Source organism: Balaenoptera borealis (assembly GCF_965194805.1).
Source record: "Balaenoptera borealis genome assembly, chromosome: 2".
Classification (NCBI taxonomy): domain Eukaryota; kingdom Metazoa; phylum Chordata; class Mammalia; order Artiodactyla; family Balaenopteridae; genus Balaenoptera; species Balaenoptera borealis.
The window spans coordinates 99,483,440-99,506,198 of NC_138867.1; the positions used below are offsets into that span (position 1 = coordinate 99,483,440).

The window sequence follows — 22,759 nt, forward strand, 5'->3', positions numbered from 1 at the left end:
TGAAAACACGATGATCCAAAACCCATGGGATGCAGCAAAAGCACTTCAAAGAGGGAAGTTTATAGCAATAAAATCCTACCTCAAGAAACAACAAACATCTCAAATAAACAATCTAACCTTACACCAAAAGGAACTAGAGAAAGAAGAACAAACAAAACCCAAAGTTAGCAGAAGGAAAGAAATCATAAAGATCAGAGCAGAAATAAATGAAATAGAAACAAAGAAAACAATAGCAAAGATTAATAAAACTAAAACCTGGTTCTTTGAGAAGATAAACAAAATGGATAAACCATTAGCCACACTCATCAAGAAAAAGAGGGGGAAGACTCAAATCAATAAAATTAGAAATGAAAAAGAAGTTAGACACCGCAGAAATACAAAGCATCCTAAGAGACTACTGCAAGCAACTCTATGCCAATAAAATGGACAACCTGGAAGAAATGGACAAATTCTTTGAAAGGTACAACCTTCCAAGACTGAACCAGGAAGAAATAGAAAATATGAACACACCAATCACAGTTAATGAAATTGAAACTGTGATTAAAAATCTTCCAACAAACAAAATTCCAGGACCAGATGGCTTCACAGGTGAATTCTACCAAACATTTAGAGAAGAGCTAACATCCATCCTTCTCAAACTCTTCCAAAAAACTGAAGAGGAAGGAACACTCCCAAACTCATTCTATGAGGCCACCCTCAACCTGATACCAAAACCAGACAAAGATACTACAAAAAAAGAAAATTACGGAACAATATCACTCATGAATATAGATGCAAAAATCCTCAACAAAATACTAGCAAACAGTATCCAACAACACATTAAAAGGATCATACACCATGATCAAGTGGGATTTATCCCAGGGATGCAAGGATTTGTCAATATACACAAATTAATCAATGTGATACACCATAGTAACAAATTGAAGAAAAAAAAAACCATATGGTCATCTCAATAGATGCAGAAAAAGGATCTGACAAAATTCAACACCCATTTATGATAAAAACTCTCCAGAAAGTGGGCACAGAGGAAACCTACCTCAAAATAATAAAGGCCATATATGACAAACCCACAGCAAACATCACTCTCAATGGTGAAAAACTGAAAGCATTTCCTCTAAGATCAGGAACAAGACAAGGATGTCCACTCTCACCACTATTATTCAACATAGTTTTGGAAGTCCTAGCCATGGCAATCAGAGAAGAAAAAGAAATAAAAGGAATACAAATTGGAAAAGAAGAAGTAAAACTGTCACTGTTTGCAGATGACATGATACTATACATAGAGAATCCTAAAGATGCCACCAGAAAACTACTAGAGTTAATCAATGAATTTGGTAAAGTGGCAGGATACAAAATTAATGCACAGAAATCTCTTGCATTCCTATACACTAATGATGAAAAATCTGAAAGAGAAATTAAGGAAACACTCCCATTTACCACTGTAACAAAAAAGAATAACAAACCGAGGAATAAACCTACCTAGGGAGACAAAAGACCTGTATGCAGAAAACTATAAGACACTGATGAAAGAAATTAAAGATGATACCAATAGATGGAGAGATATACCATGTTCTTGGATTGGAAAAATCAATATTGTGAAAATGACTATACTACCCAAAGCAATCTACAGATTCAATGCAATACCTATCAAACTACCAACGGCATTTTTTACGGAACTAGAAGAAAAAATCTTAAAATTTGTATGGAGACACAGAAGACCCCAAATAGCCAAAGCAGTCTTGAGAGATAAAAACGTAGCTGGAGGAATCAGACTCCCTGACTTCAGACCATACTACAAAGCTGCAGTAATCAAGACAATATGGTAATGGCACAAAAACAGAAATATAGATCAATGGAACAGAATAGAAAGCCCAGAGATAAACCCATACATCTATGGTCAACTGATCTATGACAAAGGAAGCAAGGATATACAATGGAGAAAAGACAGTCACTTCAATAAGCAGTGCACGGAAAACTGGAGAGCTACCTGTAAAAGAATGAAATTAGAACACTCCTTAACACCATACACAAAAATAAACTCAAAATGGATTAGAGACCTAAATGTAAGACCAGACAGTATAAAACGCTTAGAGGAAAAGGTAGGAAACAACTCTTTGACATAAATCACATCAAGATCTTTACTGATTCACCTCCTAGAGTAATGGAAATAAAAACAAAAATAAACAATTGGGAACTAATGAAACTTAAAAGCTTTTGCACAGCAAAGGGAACTACAAACAGGACTAAAAGACAACCCTCAGAATGGGAGAAAATATTTGCAAACGAATCAACAGACAAAGGATTAATCTCCAAAATATATAAACAGCTCATGCAGCTCAATATTAAAAAAAACAAACAACCCAATCAAAAAATGCACAGAAGACCTAAATAGACATTTCTCCAAAGAAGATATACAGATGGCCAAGAAGCACATGAAAAGCTGCTCAACATCACTAATTATTAGAGAAATGCAAATCAAAACTACAATGAGGTTATCACCTCACACCAGTTAGAATGGGCATCATCAGAAAATCTACAAACAACAAATGTTGGAGAGGGTGTGGAGAAAAGGGAAGCCTCTTGCACTGTTGGTGGGAATGTAAATTGATACAGTCACTATGGAGAACAGTATGGAGGTTCCTTAAAAAACTAAAAACAGAAATACCATATGATTCAGCAATCCCACTGCTGGGCATATACCCAGAGAAAACCATAATTCAAAAAGACACATGCACACCAATGTTCACTGCAGCACTATTTACAATAGACAGGACATGGAAGAAACCTAAATGCCCATCGACAGACGAATGGATAAAGAAGATGTGGTACATATATACAATGGAATATTACTCAGCCATAACAAGGAACGAAATTGAGTCATCTGTAGAGACATGGACAGATCTAGAGACTATCATACAGAGTGAAGTAAGTCAGAAAGAGAAAAACAAATATTGTATATTAATGCATATATGTGGAACCTAAAGAAATGGTACAGACGAACCAGTTTGCAGGGCAGATGTTGAGACACAGATACAGAAAACACATGTATGGACACCAAGGGGGGGAATGTGGTGGGGGGGTGGTGGTGGTGTGATGAACTGGGAGATCGGGATTGACATATATACACTAATATGTATAAAATGGATAACTAATAAGAACGTGCTGTATAAAAAAATAAATAAAACTCAAAAAAAATAAATAAATACATTTTTAAAAAAGTAAAACTTGGATATCTATTCCTTACTCTCAAAAGGTTCAGAAAACCATAATTATACGGAGAGAGAGCATGATAAACATATATGGAACAAAGTTAGTAGTTGAGGGTATTTAAGGGATCTTTGTATTATTCTTGAAACTGTTCTTTAAGTTTGAAATTATTTCAGCATATAAGTTTACAACTTAGTATCTTGTTGACATATGATTACTAGGGTAAATGATGATCCTTAAAAGTACATTTATTTTCTATTTTGCAAACTTTGTTTTTATATCTACAACCCACTTTTTGAGATTTTCACTTTATCTTATTCATTTCTAAGAACTCCAAGCTTATGAAGCATTTTTCTAATTCATACTCTTCTCAAGAGCCATTCACCATTTCACTTTAGTTTATGGTGGTATTTTCCCCCATCTCAAATCTATCTGATGTTTCTTTTAAGCATTTTATTTTATCTTCTGGTTGTGAGATACCCATTTAAAGGTTTAATATATATCTGACTATATTTGCTTCTAGTTTGGAAAAACAAGAAGAGGAAAAGAAGATAGAAATGTATGGCGTGGTAGGACTAGGAAGATTATTTACCTATTTCCTTATCTGCTACTCAATTTAAAAGAGATAAATAGTTTTGGTGAATTTTCATTTTTAAAATAGCTTTTAATCTTTTTAATGTGACTATGTACTTCATTTCTGTGGTAGTCATGTAGTTACCACAAAATGAAAGATTAGAGATGCAGACATAGCATATCCATGCAAAAAAGAAAAAAAATTCGAATATCTGCAAAAATGTTTTACAGATGTAACACTTTCATCAAAACTTTTTTTTGTATATTGAGAAATATCTAAATGTAATGTGAACATAAAATTTTACCTGGAATGTGCTACATTCTAACAGCATGCATTCCTTTTATTTGGCTCTTGAGAACACAGGGACTAAAGAAGTTAGATAAACCTACAGAAGCTATTATATGTAAATATCCCAGATGGAAAATTTCCATTTTAGAAGAGGGATACTACTTTGTTTAAGAGCAGAGGCTTTGGCTCTAAACTAGATGGGTTCAAATTGCAATTCTACTATGAAGTACTGTGGTTTTCTAAAGCAAATTATTTAACATCTCTGAGCCTCAGTTTCCTCATCTGTTAACTAATAACAATACTTACCTCATGGGATTTGGAGAAAGATTAAATAAGGTAATATATGTAAAGCACCTGGAAATGGGACTGGCCCATTCAAAGCACTCAACATGTTAACTGTATTTTGGAACTGTTATGCATATTTGAGTCTCATCTAAAAACCATGGCAAAATTTTAGTCAAAGAGAAAGAAAACTATGAAGAATTTGAGATTAAGATCTCAGAATCAGGGTTTTACATTTATTTTTCACCAAGTGCATGGCTTGTATAAACCCAAAAAGAGAGTAGATAAATACATAACACAAGGGAGACCTTCAACATGGTGGAGGAATAAGACTTGGAGATCACCGTCCTCCCCACAAATACATCAGAAATAAATCTACATGTGGAACAACTCCTACAGAATACCTACTGAACGCTGGAAGAAGACCTCAGAATTCCCAAAAGGCAAGAAACTCCCCACGTACATGGCCATGTGGCTGACAAGGTCTTGGTGCTCCGGCCATGTGTTAGGCCTGCGCCAGAGGTGGGAAAGCCAAGTTCAGGACATTGCTCCACCAGAGACCTCCAAGCTCCACGTAATATCAAACAGCAAAAGCTCTCCCAGAGATCTCCATCTCAACGCTAAGACTCAGCTCCACTCAACAACCAGCAATCTACAGTGCTGGACACCCTATGCCAAACAACTAGCAAGACAGGAACACAACACAACCCATTAGCAGAGAGGCTACCTGAAATCATAATAAGGCCACAGACACCAAAAAACACAGCACTGGACACGGTCCTGTCCACCAGAAAGACAAGATCCAGCCTCATCCATCACAACACAGGCACTAGTCCCCTCCACCATGAAGCCTACACAACCCACTGAACCAACCTTAGCCACAGGGGGCAGACACCAAAAAGAACAGGAACTACGAACAGGCAGCCTAAGAAAAGCAGACCCTAAACACAGTAAGTTAAGCAAAATGAGAAGACAGAAACACACAGCAGATGAAGAAGCAAGGTAAAAACCCACCAGACCAAACAAATGAAGAGGAAATAGGCAGTCTACCTGAAAAAGAATTCAGAGTAATGACAGTAAACATGATCCAAAATCTTGGAAATAGAATGGAGAAAATACAATCAATGTTTAACGAGGACCTAGAAGAACTAAAGAGAAAACAAACAATGATGAACAACTCAAAAATGAAATTAAAATTCTCTAGAAGGAATCAATAGCAGAATAACTGAGGCAGAAGAACGGATAAGTGAGCTGGAAGATAAAATAGTGGAAATAACTACCAACAGAGCAGAATAAAGAAAAAAGAATGAAAAGAATTGAGGACAGTCTCAGAGACCTCTGGGACAACATTAAACATACCAACATTCGCATTACAGGGGTCCCAGAAGTAGAGAAAAAGAAAAGGACTGAGAAAATATTTAAAAAGATTATAGTTGAAAACTTCCATAACATGGGAAAGGAAATAGTCAATGAAGTCCAGGAAGCGCAGAGAGTCCCATAAAAGGATAAACGCTTTTATCCCATAAAAGGATAAATCCTTTTATCCTATAAAACAATAAACACCGAGACACACAGTTTCAAATTGGCAAAAATTAAAGACAAAGAAAAAATATTAAAAGCAGCAAGGGAAAAACAACAAATAACATACACGGGAATCCCCATAAGGTTAACAGCTGATCTTTCAGCAGAAACTCTGCAAGCCGGAAGGGAGTGGCAGAACATATTTAAAGTGATGAAAGGCGAAAACCTACAACCAAGATTACTCTACCCAGCAAGGATCTCATTCAGATTCGACAGAGAAATTAAAACCTTTACAGACAAGCAAAAGCTAAGAGAATTCAGCACCCCCAAACCAGCTCTACAACAAATGCTAAAGGAACTTCTCTAGTCAGGAAACACAAGAGAAGAACAAGATCTACAACAACAAACCCAAAACAATAAAGAAACTGGTAACAGGAACATACGTATTGATAATTACCTTAAATGTAAAGGGATTAAATGCTCCCACCAAAAGACACAGACTGGCTGAATGGATACAAAAACAAGACCTGTGTATATGCTGTCTGCAAGAGACCCACTTCAGACATAGGGACACATACAGACTGAAAGTGAGAGGGTGGAAAAAGATATTCCATGCAAATGGAAATCAAATGAAAGCTGGAGTAGCAATTCTCATATCAGACAAAATACACTTTGAAATAAAGATTATTACAAGAGACAAAGGACACTACATAATGATCAAGGGATCAATCCAAGAAGAAGATATAACAATTGTAAATACTTATGCACTCAACATAGGAGCACCTCAATATATAAGGCAAATGCTAACAGCCATAAAAGGGGAAATCAACAGTAACACAATAATATTAGGGCACTTTAACACCCCACTTTCACCAAGGACATATCATCCAAAATGAAAATAAATAAGGAAACACAAGCTTTAAATGATACATTAAACAAGATGGACTTCATTGATACTTATAGGGCATTCCCTCCAAAAACAACTGAATACACTTTCTTCTCAAGTACTCATGGAACATTCTCCAGGATAGATCATATCTTGGGTCACAAATCAAGCCTTGGTAAATTTAGGAAAACTGAAATAGTATCAAGTATCTTTTCTGACCACAGTGCTATATGACTAGATAACAATTACAGGAAAAAACCTGTAAAAACTACAAACACATGGCGGCTAAACAATACACTACTTAATAACCAAGAGATCGCTGAAGAAATCAAAGAGGAAATCAAAAAATACCTAGAAACAAATGACAAGGAAAACACGACAACCCAAAACCTACAGGATGCAGCAAAAGCAGTTCTAAGAGGGAAGTTTATAGCAATAATCCTACCTCCAGAAACAAGAAACATCTCAAATAAACAACCTAACCTTACACCTAAAGCAATCAGAGAAAGAACAAAAAAGACCTAAAGTTAGCAGAAGGAAAGAAATCATAAAGATCAGATCAGAAATAAATGAAAAAGAAATGAAGGACACGATAGCAAAGATCAATAAAACTAAAAGCTGGTTCTTTGAGAAGATAAACAAAATTGATAAACCATTAGCCAGACTCATCAAGAAAAAAAGGGAGAAGACTCAAATCAACAGAATTAGAAATGAAAAAGGAGAAGTAACAACTGACAGCGCAGAAATACAAAGGATCACAAGAGATTACTACATGCAACTCTATGCCAATAAAATGGACAACCTGGAAGAAATGGACGAATTCTTAGAAAAGCACAACCTTCTGAGACTGAACCAGGAAGAAACAGAAAATATAAACAGACCAATCATAAGTAATGAAATTGAAACCGTGATTAAAAATCTTCCAACAAACAAAAGCCCAGGACCAGATGGCTCCACAGGCGAATTCCATCAAACATTTAGAGAAGAGCCAACACCTATCCTTCTCAAACTCTTCCAAAATATAGCAGAGAGAGGAACACTCCCAAACTCATTCTACGAGGCCACCATCACCCCGAAACCAGAACAAGGTAAAGACGTCACAAAGAAAGAAAACTACAGGGTAATATCACTGATGAACACAGATGCAAAAATCGTCAACAAAATACTAGCAAACAGAATCCAACAGCACATTAAACGGATCACACACCATGATCAAATGGGGTTTATCCCAGGAATGCAAGGATTCTTCAATTTATGCAAATCAATCAATGTGATAAACCATATTAAAAAATTGAAGGACAAAAACCATATGATCATCTCAATAGATGCAGAAAAACTTTTTGATAAAATTCAACACCCATTTATGATAAAAACTCTCCAGAAAGTAGGCATAGTGGGAACTTACCTTAACATAATAAAGGCCATGTATGACAAACCCACAGCCAACATCATTCTCAATGGTAAAAAACTGAAACCATTTCCTCTAAGATCAGGAACAAGACAAGGTTGTCCACTCTCACCACTATTATTCAACATAGTTTCGGAAGTTTTAGCCACAGCAATCAGAGAAGGTAAAGAAATAAAAGGAATACAAATTGGAAAAGAAGAAGTAAAACTGTCACTGTTTGCAGATGACATGATACTATACATAGAGAATCCTAAAGATGCTACCAGAAAACTACTAGAGCTAATCAATGAATTTGGTAAACTAGCAGGCTACAAAATTAATGCACAGAAATCTCTTGCATTCCTATACACTAATGATGAAAAATCTGAAGGAGAAATTAAGGAAACACTCCCATTTACCATTGCAATAAAAAGAATAAAATACCTAGGAATAAACCTACCTTAAGGAGACAAAAGACCTGTATGCAGAAAACTATAAAACAATGATGAAAGAAATTAAAGATGATACAAACAGGTGGAGAGATATACCATGTTCTCAGATAGGAAGAATCAACGTTGTGAAAATGACTATACTACCCAAAGCAATCTACAGATTCAATGCAATGCCTATCAAACTCCCAATGGCACTTTTTACAGAACTAGAACAAAAAATTTCACAATTTGTATGGAAACACAAAAGACCCCGAATAGCCAAAGCCATATTGAGAAAGAAAAACGGAGCTGGAGGAATCAGACTCCCTGACTTCAGACTATACTACAAAGCTACAGTAATCAAGACAGTGTGATACTGGCACAAAAACAGAAATATAGATCAATGGAACAGGATAGAAAGCCCAGAGATAAACCCATGCACATATGGTCACCTTATCTTTGATAAAGGGGGCAAGAATATACAATGGAGAATATACAGTCTCTTCAATAAGTGGTGCTGGCAAAACTGGACAGCTACATGTAAAAGAATGAAATTAGAACACTCCCTAACACCATACACAAAAAGCAACTCCAAATGGATTAAAGACCTAAATGTAAAGGCTATAAAACTCTTAGAGGAAAACATAGGCAGAACACTCTATGACATACATCACAGCAAGATCTTTTTTCACCCACTTCCTAGAAAAATGGAAATAAAAACAAAAACAAATGGGACCTAATGAAACTTAAAAGGTTTTGCACAGCAAAGGAAAACATAAACAAGATGAAAAGACAACCCTTAGAATGGGAGAAAATATTTGCAAATGAAGCAACTGACAAAGGATTAATCTCCAAAATTTACAAACAGCTCATGCAGCTCAACATCAAAAAAACAAACAACCCAATCCAAACATGGGCAGAAGACCTAAATAGACATTTCTCCAAAGAAGATATACAGATTGCCAACAAACACATGAAAGGATGCTCAACATCACTAATCATTAGAGAAATGCAAATCAAAACTACAATGAGGTATCACCTCACACCAGTCAGAATGGCCATCATCAAAACTTCTACAAACAATAAATGCTGGAGAGGGTGTGGAGAAATGGGAACCCTCTTGCACTGTTGGTGGGAATGTAAAGCAATACAGTCACTATGGAGAACAGTATGGAGGTTCCTTAAAAAACTAAAAATAGAACTACCATAGGACCCAGCAATCCCACTACTGGGCATATACCCTGAGAAAGCCATAATTCAAAAAGAGTCATGTACCACAATGCTCATTGCAACTCTATTTTCAATAGCCAGGACATGGAAGCAACCTAAGTGTTCATCGACAGATGAATCGATAAAGAAGATGTGGCATATATATACAATAGAATATTACTCAACCATAAAAAGAAATGAAATTGAGTCATTTGTAGTGAGGTGGATGGACCTAGAGACTGTCATACAGAGTGAAGTAAGTCAGAAAGAGAAAAATAAATATCATATGCTAACACATATATATGGAATTAAAAAAAATGGTTCTGAAGAACCTAGGGGCAGTACAGGAATAAAAACGCAGAGGTAGAGAACGGACTTGAGGACACGGGGAGGGGAAAGGGTAAGCTGGGACAAAGTGAGAGAGTGGCATGGACATATACACACTACCAAATGTAAAATAGATAGCTAGTGGGAAGCAGCCGCATAGTACAAGGAGATCAGCTTGGTGCTTTCTGACCACCTAGAGGGGTGGGATAGGGAGGGTGGGAGGGAGACGCAAGAGGGAGGAGATATGGGAAAATATGTATATGTATAGCTGATTCACTTTGCTATAAAGCAGAAACTAACACACCATTGTAAAGCAATTATACTCCAATAAAATGTTAAAAAAAATACATAACACAAAAACTATTGAAAATGTAGAAGAAAAAAAAAAGGGGGCTTCCCTGGTGGTGCAGTAGTTAAGAATCCACTTGCCAATGCAGGGGACATGGGTTCGAGCCCTGGTCCAGGAAGATTCCACATGCCGTGGAGCAACTAAGTCCAGGGACCACAACTACTGAGCCTGCGCTCTACAGCCCATGAGCCACAACTACTAAGCCCGCATGCCACAACTACTGAAGCTCCTGCACCTCGAGCCTGCACTCTGCAACAAGAGAAGCCACTGCAATGAGAAGCCCGCGCACCGCAACAAAGAGTACCCCCCACTCACCTCAACTAGAGAAAGCCTGCGTGCAGCAATGAAGACCCAATACAGCCAAACATAAATAAATAAAATAAATAAATTTAAAAAGAAGAAAATGTAGGAGTAACTTCATTAAAAACACACAAATAGAAGCTTTCCATATACCTTTTTCAATATAAAATAGCCCAAGCATGCCAAAAATAAAAGCATAAAGTAAAACCGCAAATAACAAACTCTAAAAAAATGTAAACACTTTCATTGCTAAGTAGAGAAGGTAAATTTTTTATATTCATAGAACATGCACAAAAATTTGCCATGTACTTACCCTCATAAAAATCATAAAATTATTCACAATATTGTTGGCAATGTTATTTTATCATGATCCAACAAAATAAGAAATAAAAATAAAAATAGCTACAAAAATGTTATAACACTTGAGAATTAAGAACTCTGATAATCCATGGGTAGAAAGAAATCAAAACAAATTACAAATTATATCAATGCTATAGATACAAAAACACATCAATCCAAAACTATAGGATACAATGACAATTATACTAAGAAGAAACATTACAGTCTTCTTTCCCTTTATTATTAAAGAAGAAACTCACTAATCTTAATAAAGAAACATAGTACTTGTAGCACAAATCTTACAAAATCAGAAAAAATAATTTAGCTGAAAAAGGTAAAATAAATTGATCAAGGTAAAAGTTCAAATTGATGAAGTAAGAATAAAGTTTAATAGCCATTAAAACAATCTAAAGGCTAATACTTCTAAAAGCTCAATAAACAGGGAAACCCCTCTTGCGTCTGTTCATGGGGAAAAAAAGTGTGTGGGTGTGTGGGGGGGGGGGTGTGTATGATTAGAAAAAAAAAGGGAAACATCCAGAAGAAATTAAAGTAAGTACTTAAGAATATATAGGTATATGGCAAACAATTTGTTAACCCAAGGGAAAGGAATAATTCCCCAGAAAAGATAAACTATTAAAAACTGAAGCAAATAGAAGTAGAAAGCTTGAATAATTTTCATAAAAGAGTTTGAAAGAAGGGTTTTAAAGTTACCATTTTTAAAGAGACCAGTATCAGGTGGCTTCACCATAGAGTTCCATGTAATTTCTAAGGAGCAAAACTATTTTTTTTTTTTCTTCATTCACAATTTTTATTTCTTGCAGTGAACTTTTTATATCTTCAAAGTCAATTTATCTTTAAAAAAATTAATACTTCTTATTCATTGTACAATCCATCCCCCCTCCCCCAAGGAAAACAAATTCAGGAAGGAGTCATTTAGGGGGCAGTTGAAATAGGTACTATAGGTTCGTGACAAAGGCTTCCCAGCTCACCATCCTGTACATATACAACAAAATGGCAGCACCTCAAGTTCACCTAAATGAAGTTAGGTTAACTATTATTTAAACTATTCCAAGCCATAGAAAAATATTAAAATCTCTCCTACTTATTTGGTGAAGTTACCATTATCTTAGTACCCAAATATTATAATAAAAGTACATAAAATATATAAATTATAATTTAATGTCATTAAATAAAATATAAGCTTCTGTAATATATCAAAAGGATAGTACAATATGACCCAGTAGAGTTCATTCTAATAACACAAGAACAGTCCCACATTAGGAAGTGTATCATCAATTATATCAACAAATTGAAGGATAAACCATATGATTATAATCATGAATGACAAAAAAATTATTTCATAAAAACTCAGTCATGCCTAATAAGAACAAAGTAATTTAGTATCCCAAAAATATTTAAACATAACACTTCTTAACAAAAACATTAATACACATAGAAATAAATAATCCTTACACTTCTCTGATTAAATGTCTGAGAAACTTTTAATACAGCTAAATGCCTAAACTATGGTGAAATTTGATGGTAGTAATTGACAAAGAAGGACAAATTTGAAATTTTCTACTTACATATAAAACATACACACAAGCATATACATACCTCTGTACATACATTCACATAGCTAAACACCATCAAATTCATATATAAACGCATGTGTGTGTCCTCTCACAGAAAATATATACTACATGTGTAACTATACATCTGTATTTACTCTATGTTAAAATACTAGTTTACCTGTTTAGGCAGCCGGAACAAGGAATTCTTGTAGAAAATGTCCTTAGCCTGGCTCCATGTACCATCGATGATGATGATTGTGGAAGGATAAATAGGAGAAGCTAATATAAATTCTTCCAAATTAGCAGCGTCAGCCCCTGGATATAATATTAATGTATCAGACTTCCGACAAACAGCTGAAAGTTCAGGATCTCTAAAAGTTTAAAATAAAAGTCTTTATTAGCCTGGGGTGGGGGTGAAGTTTTATTATTCTTATTGAACTTCATTCAAAAATACATGTCAGGGCTTCCCTGGTGGCGCAGTGGTTGGGAGTCTGCCTGCCAATGCGGGGGACGCGGGTTCGAGCCCTGGTCTGGGAGGATCCCACATGCCGCGGAGCAACTAAGCCCGTGAGCCACAACTACTGAGCCTGCGCGTCTGGAGCCTGTGCTCCGCAACAAGAGAGGCCGCGACAGTGAGAGGCCCGCGCACCGCGATGAAGAGTGCCCCCCACTTGCCGCAACTAGAGAAAGCCCTCGCACAGAAACGAAGACCCAACACGTCATAAATAAATACATAAATTAAAAAAAAAAAAAAAAAGAATGACACAGCCTCTCTCTGCAAGCAACAAAACAAACTTGAGGGGGAAGGAGACAAGTTAAAAGTCAATTAAAGACAATAAATGGTATAATCTTCAAACTATAATAATAAGTGGCATCTACAAAAATATACAGCCAATACCAGCTCTAACAACATCCTTTTAGATTGGGATCAAGGTAAAGATAGGGGCTTTCGCCACTCATAATACACATTGTACTGAAGGTCCCAGTTACTACAATAAGGCAAGAAAAAGAAATAAAAGGCATAAACATCAGAAAGGAAGAAATATAAATGACTCTATTTGCAGATAATGCTACTTACATAGAAAGTTCTAGGGAATCTACAAAACAATTTCTACAACTAACAAATAAATTTAGAAAGTCATAGTATACAGGGTTAATATACAAAGCCCAACTGCTTTCTTATATACTAGTGGCAAAAAACTGAAAATAAGTATTTTTAAATTCCATTTACAAAGGATACTAAAAGTAGTAAGTCTCTTAATCATTCCCCCATGGTTACATCACATACTCTAACAAAAAACTAAATCAATCATTCAGGACTTCCCTGGTGGTGCAGTGGTTAAGAATCCGCCTGCCACTACAGGCGACATGGGTTCGAGCCCTGGTCAGGGAAGGTCCCACATGCTGTGGAGAACTAAGCCCGTGCGCCACAACTACTGAGCCTGCACTCTAGAGCCCATGAGCCACAACTACTGACATCACGTGCCACAACTACTGAAGCCCGCACGCCTAGAGCCTGTGCTCTGCAACAAGAGAAGCCACTGCAGTGAGAAGCCTGCGCACCGCAACGAAGAGTAGCCCCCACTCGCCGCAACTAGAGAAAGCCCGCATGCAGCAACAAAGACCCAATGCAGCCAAAAATAAATAAATAAAATAAATACATTTATGAAAAAAATAAATCAATCATTCAATTACCAGATTAATAAAGTCAATAATCTTAACCAGCTTTAGTTTAAAATCCATAAGTGAATAATAATTTACTGAGTAAGCACTATATTTGGTACCATCAAAAATACTGAACTTAATATCATAGGCTCAAAATGGGATAGGCTATTTAGAAAAATATCAAGTTTCTCATCCCCACGCACATCTGTGGAAGGGTTAGACAGCCAAATGTCAGGGATGACTCAGATAGTTTCCACTTCTACCACCATAGATGCTCACCATTTTTGCAATAAAATAACCGAGATCCAAGCTGGCAGATTATATATCCACACCTATCCAAGAATTACAGAGAAACTATCATTATAAAGAGCCTCTGTGTGAAAGAAGTGTCACAGTGTAAATTATGTGGTTGCTCCCCATGTGAAGAGCTCTGGATGGTGCCTCCACTCCCAACGAAACAGCAGAATCTGCAACAGCAGCACCAAGCCCAGAGCAAAGCTCACCTCTGGGGGACAAGGCAATGCAAACTGTGCAAAAGAAAAATCTATATGAGAAAAGAATGCCTAACCAATAGTTTCAGAGAAAGGAAAAAATGATTTTATAAAGTTCTAACATGATGTTATTTTTGTAATATAAAGCTAAAATAATAAAGGAAGGAAAAAGTTTGGTCAATTCCTTGGGCTTGGTGCTGGCACTAGTCTTACTTAGCATTTTCATAAGTGAACTGAAAAAGAAATCTCAATATTTTCAAGAGAAATTAAATTTTGCATCTAAAAATATATTTAACTGTGTAGATAGGATCAAGGTAATTTGTGAAGCCTGTGAATAGGTAGAAAAGCAACAAATATGCTTCAAAGGTAAGAAACAACTTGTAGAAAAATTTCAATATACATCCAGCATATTATACATATTTATAATAATGGGTTCTGTAATACAGTGTAAAATAAGATCCAAGAATATTACAGAACTGTCTGTGAAGATATCAACTAACAAACTGCTGCACATACTGGGCCTCATCAAAAAATATATATATATATTTTAAACACAACAAGAGAAGGCATTCTATCATTTTTTTAAAATATGGATGTGCCTGTAACTGGAACACTAAATATAGTCCTAGTCACTGTACCTTAGGAAAGCCTTCATGGGCTAGAAATGAATATATGTTTATGTAAATGTGTATCATATATAATTGTAAAATTGTAAATCTAATACAAGTACCCTAACATCCTGAAATAAAATATCTTAACAAAAATGAAATAAACAGGAAATATACATGCCTTTTAGGCTCAACATATATACCATGGAATTTAGATAATGCTATAATTTGTTTATTCCATTTTGGTCTGTTTTTGTTTATGTTTTGCTTATCTTGTATTATTTTGAGAGAAAAGGCAGAAATTAAATTTTTTAACCATTTCCAATGTACCATGTTCTAGGTCTAATAGATAACTTGAAGGAAACCATTTTTAAAGTAAAAAAAGAATTTGTTTAAATTGCCCTAAAAGTTAATTTACCTTTCCTCACTGAAGCGACGACCAATCTTGACTTTACACTTATCTTGGGGGAGACAAGCTGCTAGCAGAGGAACTGTCCGCAACACCTTGTTTTCCTGTAATTAAAAAATTTATTAAAATGTAGATTCTAATTAGATAAACACGCTTTTAAAACTTTTTGATGAACATCTGATTCACAGCATTATGTATAATTTTCACAAGTCTTTTACTACAGACCACAGTTTAATAAAAAGAGCTATAGTTTCTCTGACTTATCAGTATTAAATATAATACAAGTGTATATTTTTATTTGATTTGGGTGTGTTTACATGTTTACTGATCAAAAAGGATAACATTAATCTAAATAATAAAGATTATGAAAAATGTAAATTTGTGTTTAACTAAGTTGAATCATTTATTCTGACAAACTTCTTATTTCACTAGTAATTACATTTTGTAGTATGTCAACTTGAAGATAACTGCCTAGATATTTATGCCCCGAAAGCAAGGAAGTGCTCAAAAAAAACAAAACAATAGGGCATATCAAAGGGTCACAGAAGCCAATCTTAAAGAGCACCCAATGGAACAACTTAAGCAACAAAATAACAGTATTTGGATTATAACCCAAAGTATAAAATAAATACAGAGTCTAGACTGATATGAATAAATAAATGGGAGAGAAGTGACAAATCTTCCTCATAGAAGAATTCCAAGTAATAAACATAAACTCTCCCCTCTCCAGGAGGTGGAGTTTAATCTCTCCCTCCTACTTGAGTGTGGGCTGGATTTATGGCTTTCCTTCCAAGGAATAAAGTATGGAAAGAGAAAAAAAGTTATAACTTCAGTGTGAAAAAAGCTGGTGACCATTTCTGTAAATTGCATTAACTATCATCATAGTTAATGTTCACCATAAATCAGTGGGTTTTTTTCAACGTCCTAACTTCCAACACTAAAAACCACCTTTCTGGTTGCCACAAGAATTCCATTCTTAATCCTAGTAAAGTCAGGTGCTTAGCTATTCTGCTTTAGCCTCGTACTTTTCTTGGTTATTTTGGTCTATAGTGCTCAGTCACTGCCTGGCTCTTCTCCACTGGCCCATCTGGGAATGTCATGCTTGATCAAATAAGTGACAGAGGCCCTCTCTAATCAGTTTACTTACATAGAGCCCAATGTTATCTTTACCAGTTTATATAATCCTGCATATATATATCCTCACAGTGAATAACTTGTGTCTGTAAAAAAGACAATGTACTAAAGGAATATCAAATATTACTTTCCTTTAGGAATATCAGAGTTATTTAGCAAATTGATATACAAAATAATAAAGTTATATATGAATTTATAAAAGTAATTAAAAATAAATTTATAATTACATTATTTACATTTAAACAGAAACCAAAAGTACTGTAGTAACAGTATTCAACAACCACAAACACACACATAGATATACCCTCAGGGACATTTTTGTGTTTACCTCTTTCACCCCTGGGTCTTGGAAGTATTGATTAAAATAACATGTAAAAGGTAAATTTACAGATGCTGAGAGTAGTTAAACTGATCTACCTAATAAAAAGTTCAAAAAGGAAACAGAAGAGTCAGAATTTGCTGGGATTTTAACTAAAAAGAACATGTAGCAGGCTGGCACTCTGCAGAAGCCTGAAAACAGCTATTTGGAGCAGCTCCTATGATGAATGGGACTAGCAGGAGATAGGCGAGAGGGAAGTTTCAGGACATTTTCCAGTGTCTCATACTGTTTTCTTCCCTCCTTACCATCACTATTGAGACTTCGACACATAATTAAATCACTTTCCAAACTTTTGTCAAAGTAACACATGTATAATAGTCAAATTAAATGGTGCCTAAAGATTTGTAATGTTCCCAGATACACTCCCCAATACTACTTCCTAGAGGCAATCACTTTAACTCTTCTAGCTATTTCTTCCAGTAGTTATGTCCATATTTCTATATATGTCTTGCTATTTCTTATCAATTTTAGATATTATCTACAAACTACCATTTATTATCATCATAATAGCTAACTTTAACGTATATAATTCTAAGTGCATTTTATATATTATTCATTTACTATGCACCACAAACAAGTAATGAAGTATATTTTTTATTATGTCCATTTCACTAACGACAAAACTGAAGCACAGAGAGGTTAATTATCTTGCCCAGTGTTACAGAGTTTACAGAGCTGTTAAGGATTTAAACTCCTGAGCCTTACTCTTAACTACAGCATTCTATAACTACAGCCTCTCGTAATAAATGAAAATTTAGATTTCTGACAACACTCCTTACCCTTACATCTTCTAATATTTTTAGTTAAATCAATAAACAGTATTTACATCATTAATGCCTATATATACGTTGTTCACAAAAGGCCAAGCAATTTAACACAACGTTTCTTTCTTGTAAAGTTTTTTGTTATTCTTGAGATAACTGTTTTGTTTTTATCCTTAAGTAATTTTCTATATGCATATACCTACTCTTTAAATGCTCCATCATATCACCTCCATTTCATCCACTCCATCAAGTCTTCTTTTCTCAAAGCCCCCTCCTAGAGCCTATCCAAATGGTTTTCAATCACTTTTTAGGGGAAGTCATCAAATTGGCCTATTCTTTTATTGAAAACAGTATGCTGAGATTAAGCACAAGGCAGCCAAGTATGACTGACTTAGATTAAGATTGTAAAGTTCCTTGGAACTTTAAGGAAAAACAATATGGATGTACTTGTACATACATAAAATACATTTATAGCACACACAATTATGGATGAATCATCTAAACTGTGAATTAACTATGAAGGAAGGAAGGAAGGGAAGGAGGGAGAGGAGGAGAAAGTGGGGGAGGGGATGTGGAGGACAAGAGAGGAATGAACAAAAAAAGGAACAAATAAGAGATATGAAAACATTAAAACTGCCACAAATCAATGAAAACACCTACATTTTAGAAGCCATCTTATGTCTGGAACCATACAACAATGAAAAGGCCCCATACTATGTATATGGCAAAATGAAAACAGCATTCATCATCAAAAGTCAAGTTTTAGCCACAACTGTTATGGCCAGTAAGCTATCATTTTATGTAAATTTGAGCTGCACCGTGTTGTAAGTTTAAACGCAGTAAAATAATGCTAGTGATTAAAGTGTCACAATCCTGACAAAAGCATGTTGTTAACACTGAAAAAAAAAGGTTGCCCGACAAGTGAAATATTTAACAATTTGCAATAAAAGAATAATTGCTTCATCATTTGGAAAAGGAAAGTGACAGATTAATATCCTTTAATGTCTTTGTTAAAGTCTTCAAGTGGTATACACCTCAGAAATTTAAGAAAAAAATTATTCCCCCTTCGAAAGCCTGGAAGAGTTTTAACTTCAGTTTACACTAAACCCATTTTTGTACCATGCATCAACTAGTTTGGTATTGATGATAATTTCTGGTTTTCTATGATCTCCTTCCCTCCTCTCTTCATTACTGCAGTTAATCAAGAGTTACTAACATACGTACACACTAGCACATGCATAATTCTCACCAACAGATGAAATTAACTAAAAAGTCTTTCTATACAACACGTATACATATTTTATATAATTATTTTTATATATACATGTAAAATATACATATTTGTTCTATTCACTTAAAGAAGTAAAAAATTTATTTTACGCATTCATTTTATAACACTAAAATGCTGAGCGTTACCTCTGCCCTAACAAGAAAAGACATCAAAGGATACAAGCTATGACCAAAATTTAAAAAGCAATAATTTCTTAGCTCTCTACTCACAAAATCTCTTTTTTTCCTCCATACAAAATTGTCGGAGTTCTAAATTTCTATATATTCAATATTCATTATACAATTCAGTAATGTACTTTTTATGAAATTACACAATTTTTGTCTGTCTATAAAGCATATGATACTATACTATCATATAATATATAAAAGAAACTATTTTTTCCCAAAGAGAAAGCATTTATCATCAATTTATTTTCAAAAATGCTGAAGAGCTGAAAGGGACGAGTATGTTCATCCGTATGCTCCCTCTTGTGTCCTAATATTCTATCTGAAATTGTGCATTTTATGACATCTTACCTCTGCTGGATGCTGAATTATGTACAAGTGGGTAGAGATGTGTAGAGGATGCACTGGTAGAAATGGACACAAACACACTTTCTGAGGTCGGCTAAAGGGCAGAAAAAAAATGAAAACCTGTATGTTTAAAATAAAATTATATAACAATAACCTAAAATTTGAATATAATCTCACTTCATTATATAGATTTGCTAAAGCTGCCTTCTTTTAAAATGATACCAAGAATGAATTTAATCAATCATATTTTCAATATGAGAATTTGAAAAAAGACTCAAGTAAATTTTTTACCATCCATATAGATCAAAGTACCTCAAAAGATCTTGCCTTAATTATCTTCAATGGAAGAATACTCATAAGTCACCACCATTGTCTTTTTATTCATGAAGAAATACTTCTAATAATTTGCATTCCAAATCAAGAACAGATCTCATGTCAAAGAGAAACCTGGCAACTGATCTAAATCATCTGAAGTTGGAGGGAACAAAATGATGATAAAATATTAGAATATAATTACCACCTAGAAGAGAGTTCTAATCAAACTTAGCCATCAGTCAACATGGAGAGCTTACCAATTGTGAGAAGAAACCCAAACGGGCCACCAAAGTATATTTGGCTAGAATTATATCCACAGAACGCCAGTCTATCCATTTGTTTTCCCTTTTGTTATTGTTTACTTTGTTATTTTTGTTTTACTTACTTTTTAGTGCTTTACTATTGTTTCAAAAATACTTATTACAAAATTCAGATGGAATAAAAGGGTATACTTCCCATCTCAGTCCTCCAGCCTGGTGCATTCTCTTCCCTAAGGACAACCAGTGATTAGTTTCTTGTGTGTCCTTCCAAAGGTACTGAAGTAGTTTACCATTATATCCTATATTTAATATGTGTGTTTATAATATGAAATTCAACAAACGGCCAGATACAGTATATGATGGAAGTAAATTTTCACAGTGGATCACTATTATAGGCAGATGTTACATGCCATTACAACAGTATACAAGTGAATGTTATATTAAAGGGAATTCCCAACAGCATATTTACTACTAGAAAACTGATCGTTATCAACTGTTCCCTCAATTTTACTTATGTTGAGTTATAGCCTAAGGTAAGAAATACTTATATTAATAAAACACAGCGTGAGTAAATTGGTTCAATTATATCTACCACCTCATTCTGCAAGAAACTGTCAAACCTTTGTTCCTGCTGAAGAAATCATCTAGATAATATCTTACGCAGAGGTAGAAATGTATTGTACAACATGACCCCACTTCCCCTCTCCACCACTGAACCCAGAGTGGATGATTAACCAAAGGAAAATCAATATACTTGCTTTCCAGTGATGTCTGAAATGATTCCGTGTGACTACTCAGTCCTACAATGGGTTCCTTCTCAGGAATGTGAGCAGATTTATAGGAATGGAGAGTCTTTCAGTGGTCCCAAGAAGACCACTTAAACATAAGTAAACACAGGAGCAGTGACTGATGGGACTACGTATACTGACAAACAGATCAAGGGCTGCAATTAGAAAGGATTTCCCATTCAACAGGAGGAGGAAGAGAATAAGATACATTAGAATTCTAAAAGTTTAAGTTTCTGATTTTTTTTATAAAGACTTTTTTGATGTGGACCATTTTTTTAAAGTCTTTATTGAATTGTTACAACACTGCTTCTGCTTTATGTTCTGGTCCCTTGGCCCCGAGGCATGTGGGATCTTAGCTCCCCAACCAGGGATTGAACCCACAACCCCTGCATTGGAAGGCAAAGTCTTAACCACTGGACTGTCAGGGAAGTCCCTAAGTTTCTGATTTTTTTATATGAAACTCTGCATATGACTGCAATGCATGATCAGATGTCAGTAAAATTCTTTCATAAAATGTAATTTAAGATCAGATGAAGCCATTTTTAAAAAATCAGAATTTAAATGGATATCAACTTACATATTTATAAATTATATGATTCTAAGAATATGAAAGAGTGCAAAAATGTCATATGTTTTATGTAGGAAGCATCTACATATCAGCAGGGCCAAAGAACTGCAAAACCCAACAAGTAAACAAGCTGAGTGAAAGCTGTAGATTTCTGCGGGGAGCAGAAAACTAGGTAAAATAAACACTAAAAATAACATCTTTAGCTCATGACATATATAGTAATTATAAAAGTCCTTAGTATGACAGGATAGTGCAAAGAACTGCTTTAGCTATTGATAGCTCTGGGTTTCATGTCTGACCAAAACCTCTGTTCATGGGGGGGAAAAAAGTTACCTGGGATAGTAATTTCTTTACTGGAAGGACATGTTTGATCTTTAGGAAGATTTAGAATTAAGTAGTTTGGAGAGTTCCGCTTCCAGGATAACAAGGAAAGTTGCTTCAGAGACCCACTCTCCAGTGAAACAAGCAAAACTGACAAATACTGTTTTAAAAAACAACCATTTAAAGTCTCTGGCGGGACTTCCCTGGTGGACAAGTGGTAAAGAAGCCGCCTTCCAATGCAGGGGACGCGGGTTCGATCCCTGGTCAGGGAACTAAGATCCCACATGCCACGGGGCAACTAAGCCCGCATGCCACAACTACTGAGCTCGTGCGCCTCAACTACAGGGCCTGCGTGCCACAAACCACAGAGCCCATGCACTCTGGAACCCGCGTGCCACAACTTGAGAAGAGAAAACCCACACGCCACAACTAGAGAGAAGCCCACGCACCACAACGAGAAACCCGCACGCCACAACAAAGAGCCCGCACGCCACAAACAAATGATTCCACGTGCCTCAACGAAGTTCCCACGTGCTGCAACTAAGACCCAGCACAGCCAAAAATAAATAAAATAAACAAA

General features: G+C 35.3%; 1 protein-coding gene across 1 annotated transcript in view; it reads right to left on the reverse strand.

Annotated features, from left to right (window-relative positions):
* Window positions 1–22,759, reverse strand: part of DTWD2 (DTW domain containing 2) — a 118,976-nt gene that overhangs the window by 74,588 nt on the left and 21,629 nt on the right. Inside the window, exons 2-4 of the mRNA XM_082378407.1 lie at window positions 19,931–20,021; window positions 15,857–15,951; window positions 12,853–13,045 (exon numbers count right to left, since the gene is read on the reverse strand). Coding sequence (XP_082234533.1) covers window positions 12,853–13,045; window positions 15,857–15,951; window positions 19,931–20,021 — 379 coding nt within the window. The remainder of the gene's footprint in view (window positions 1–12,852; window positions 13,046–15,856; window positions 15,952–19,930; window positions 20,022–22,759) is intronic.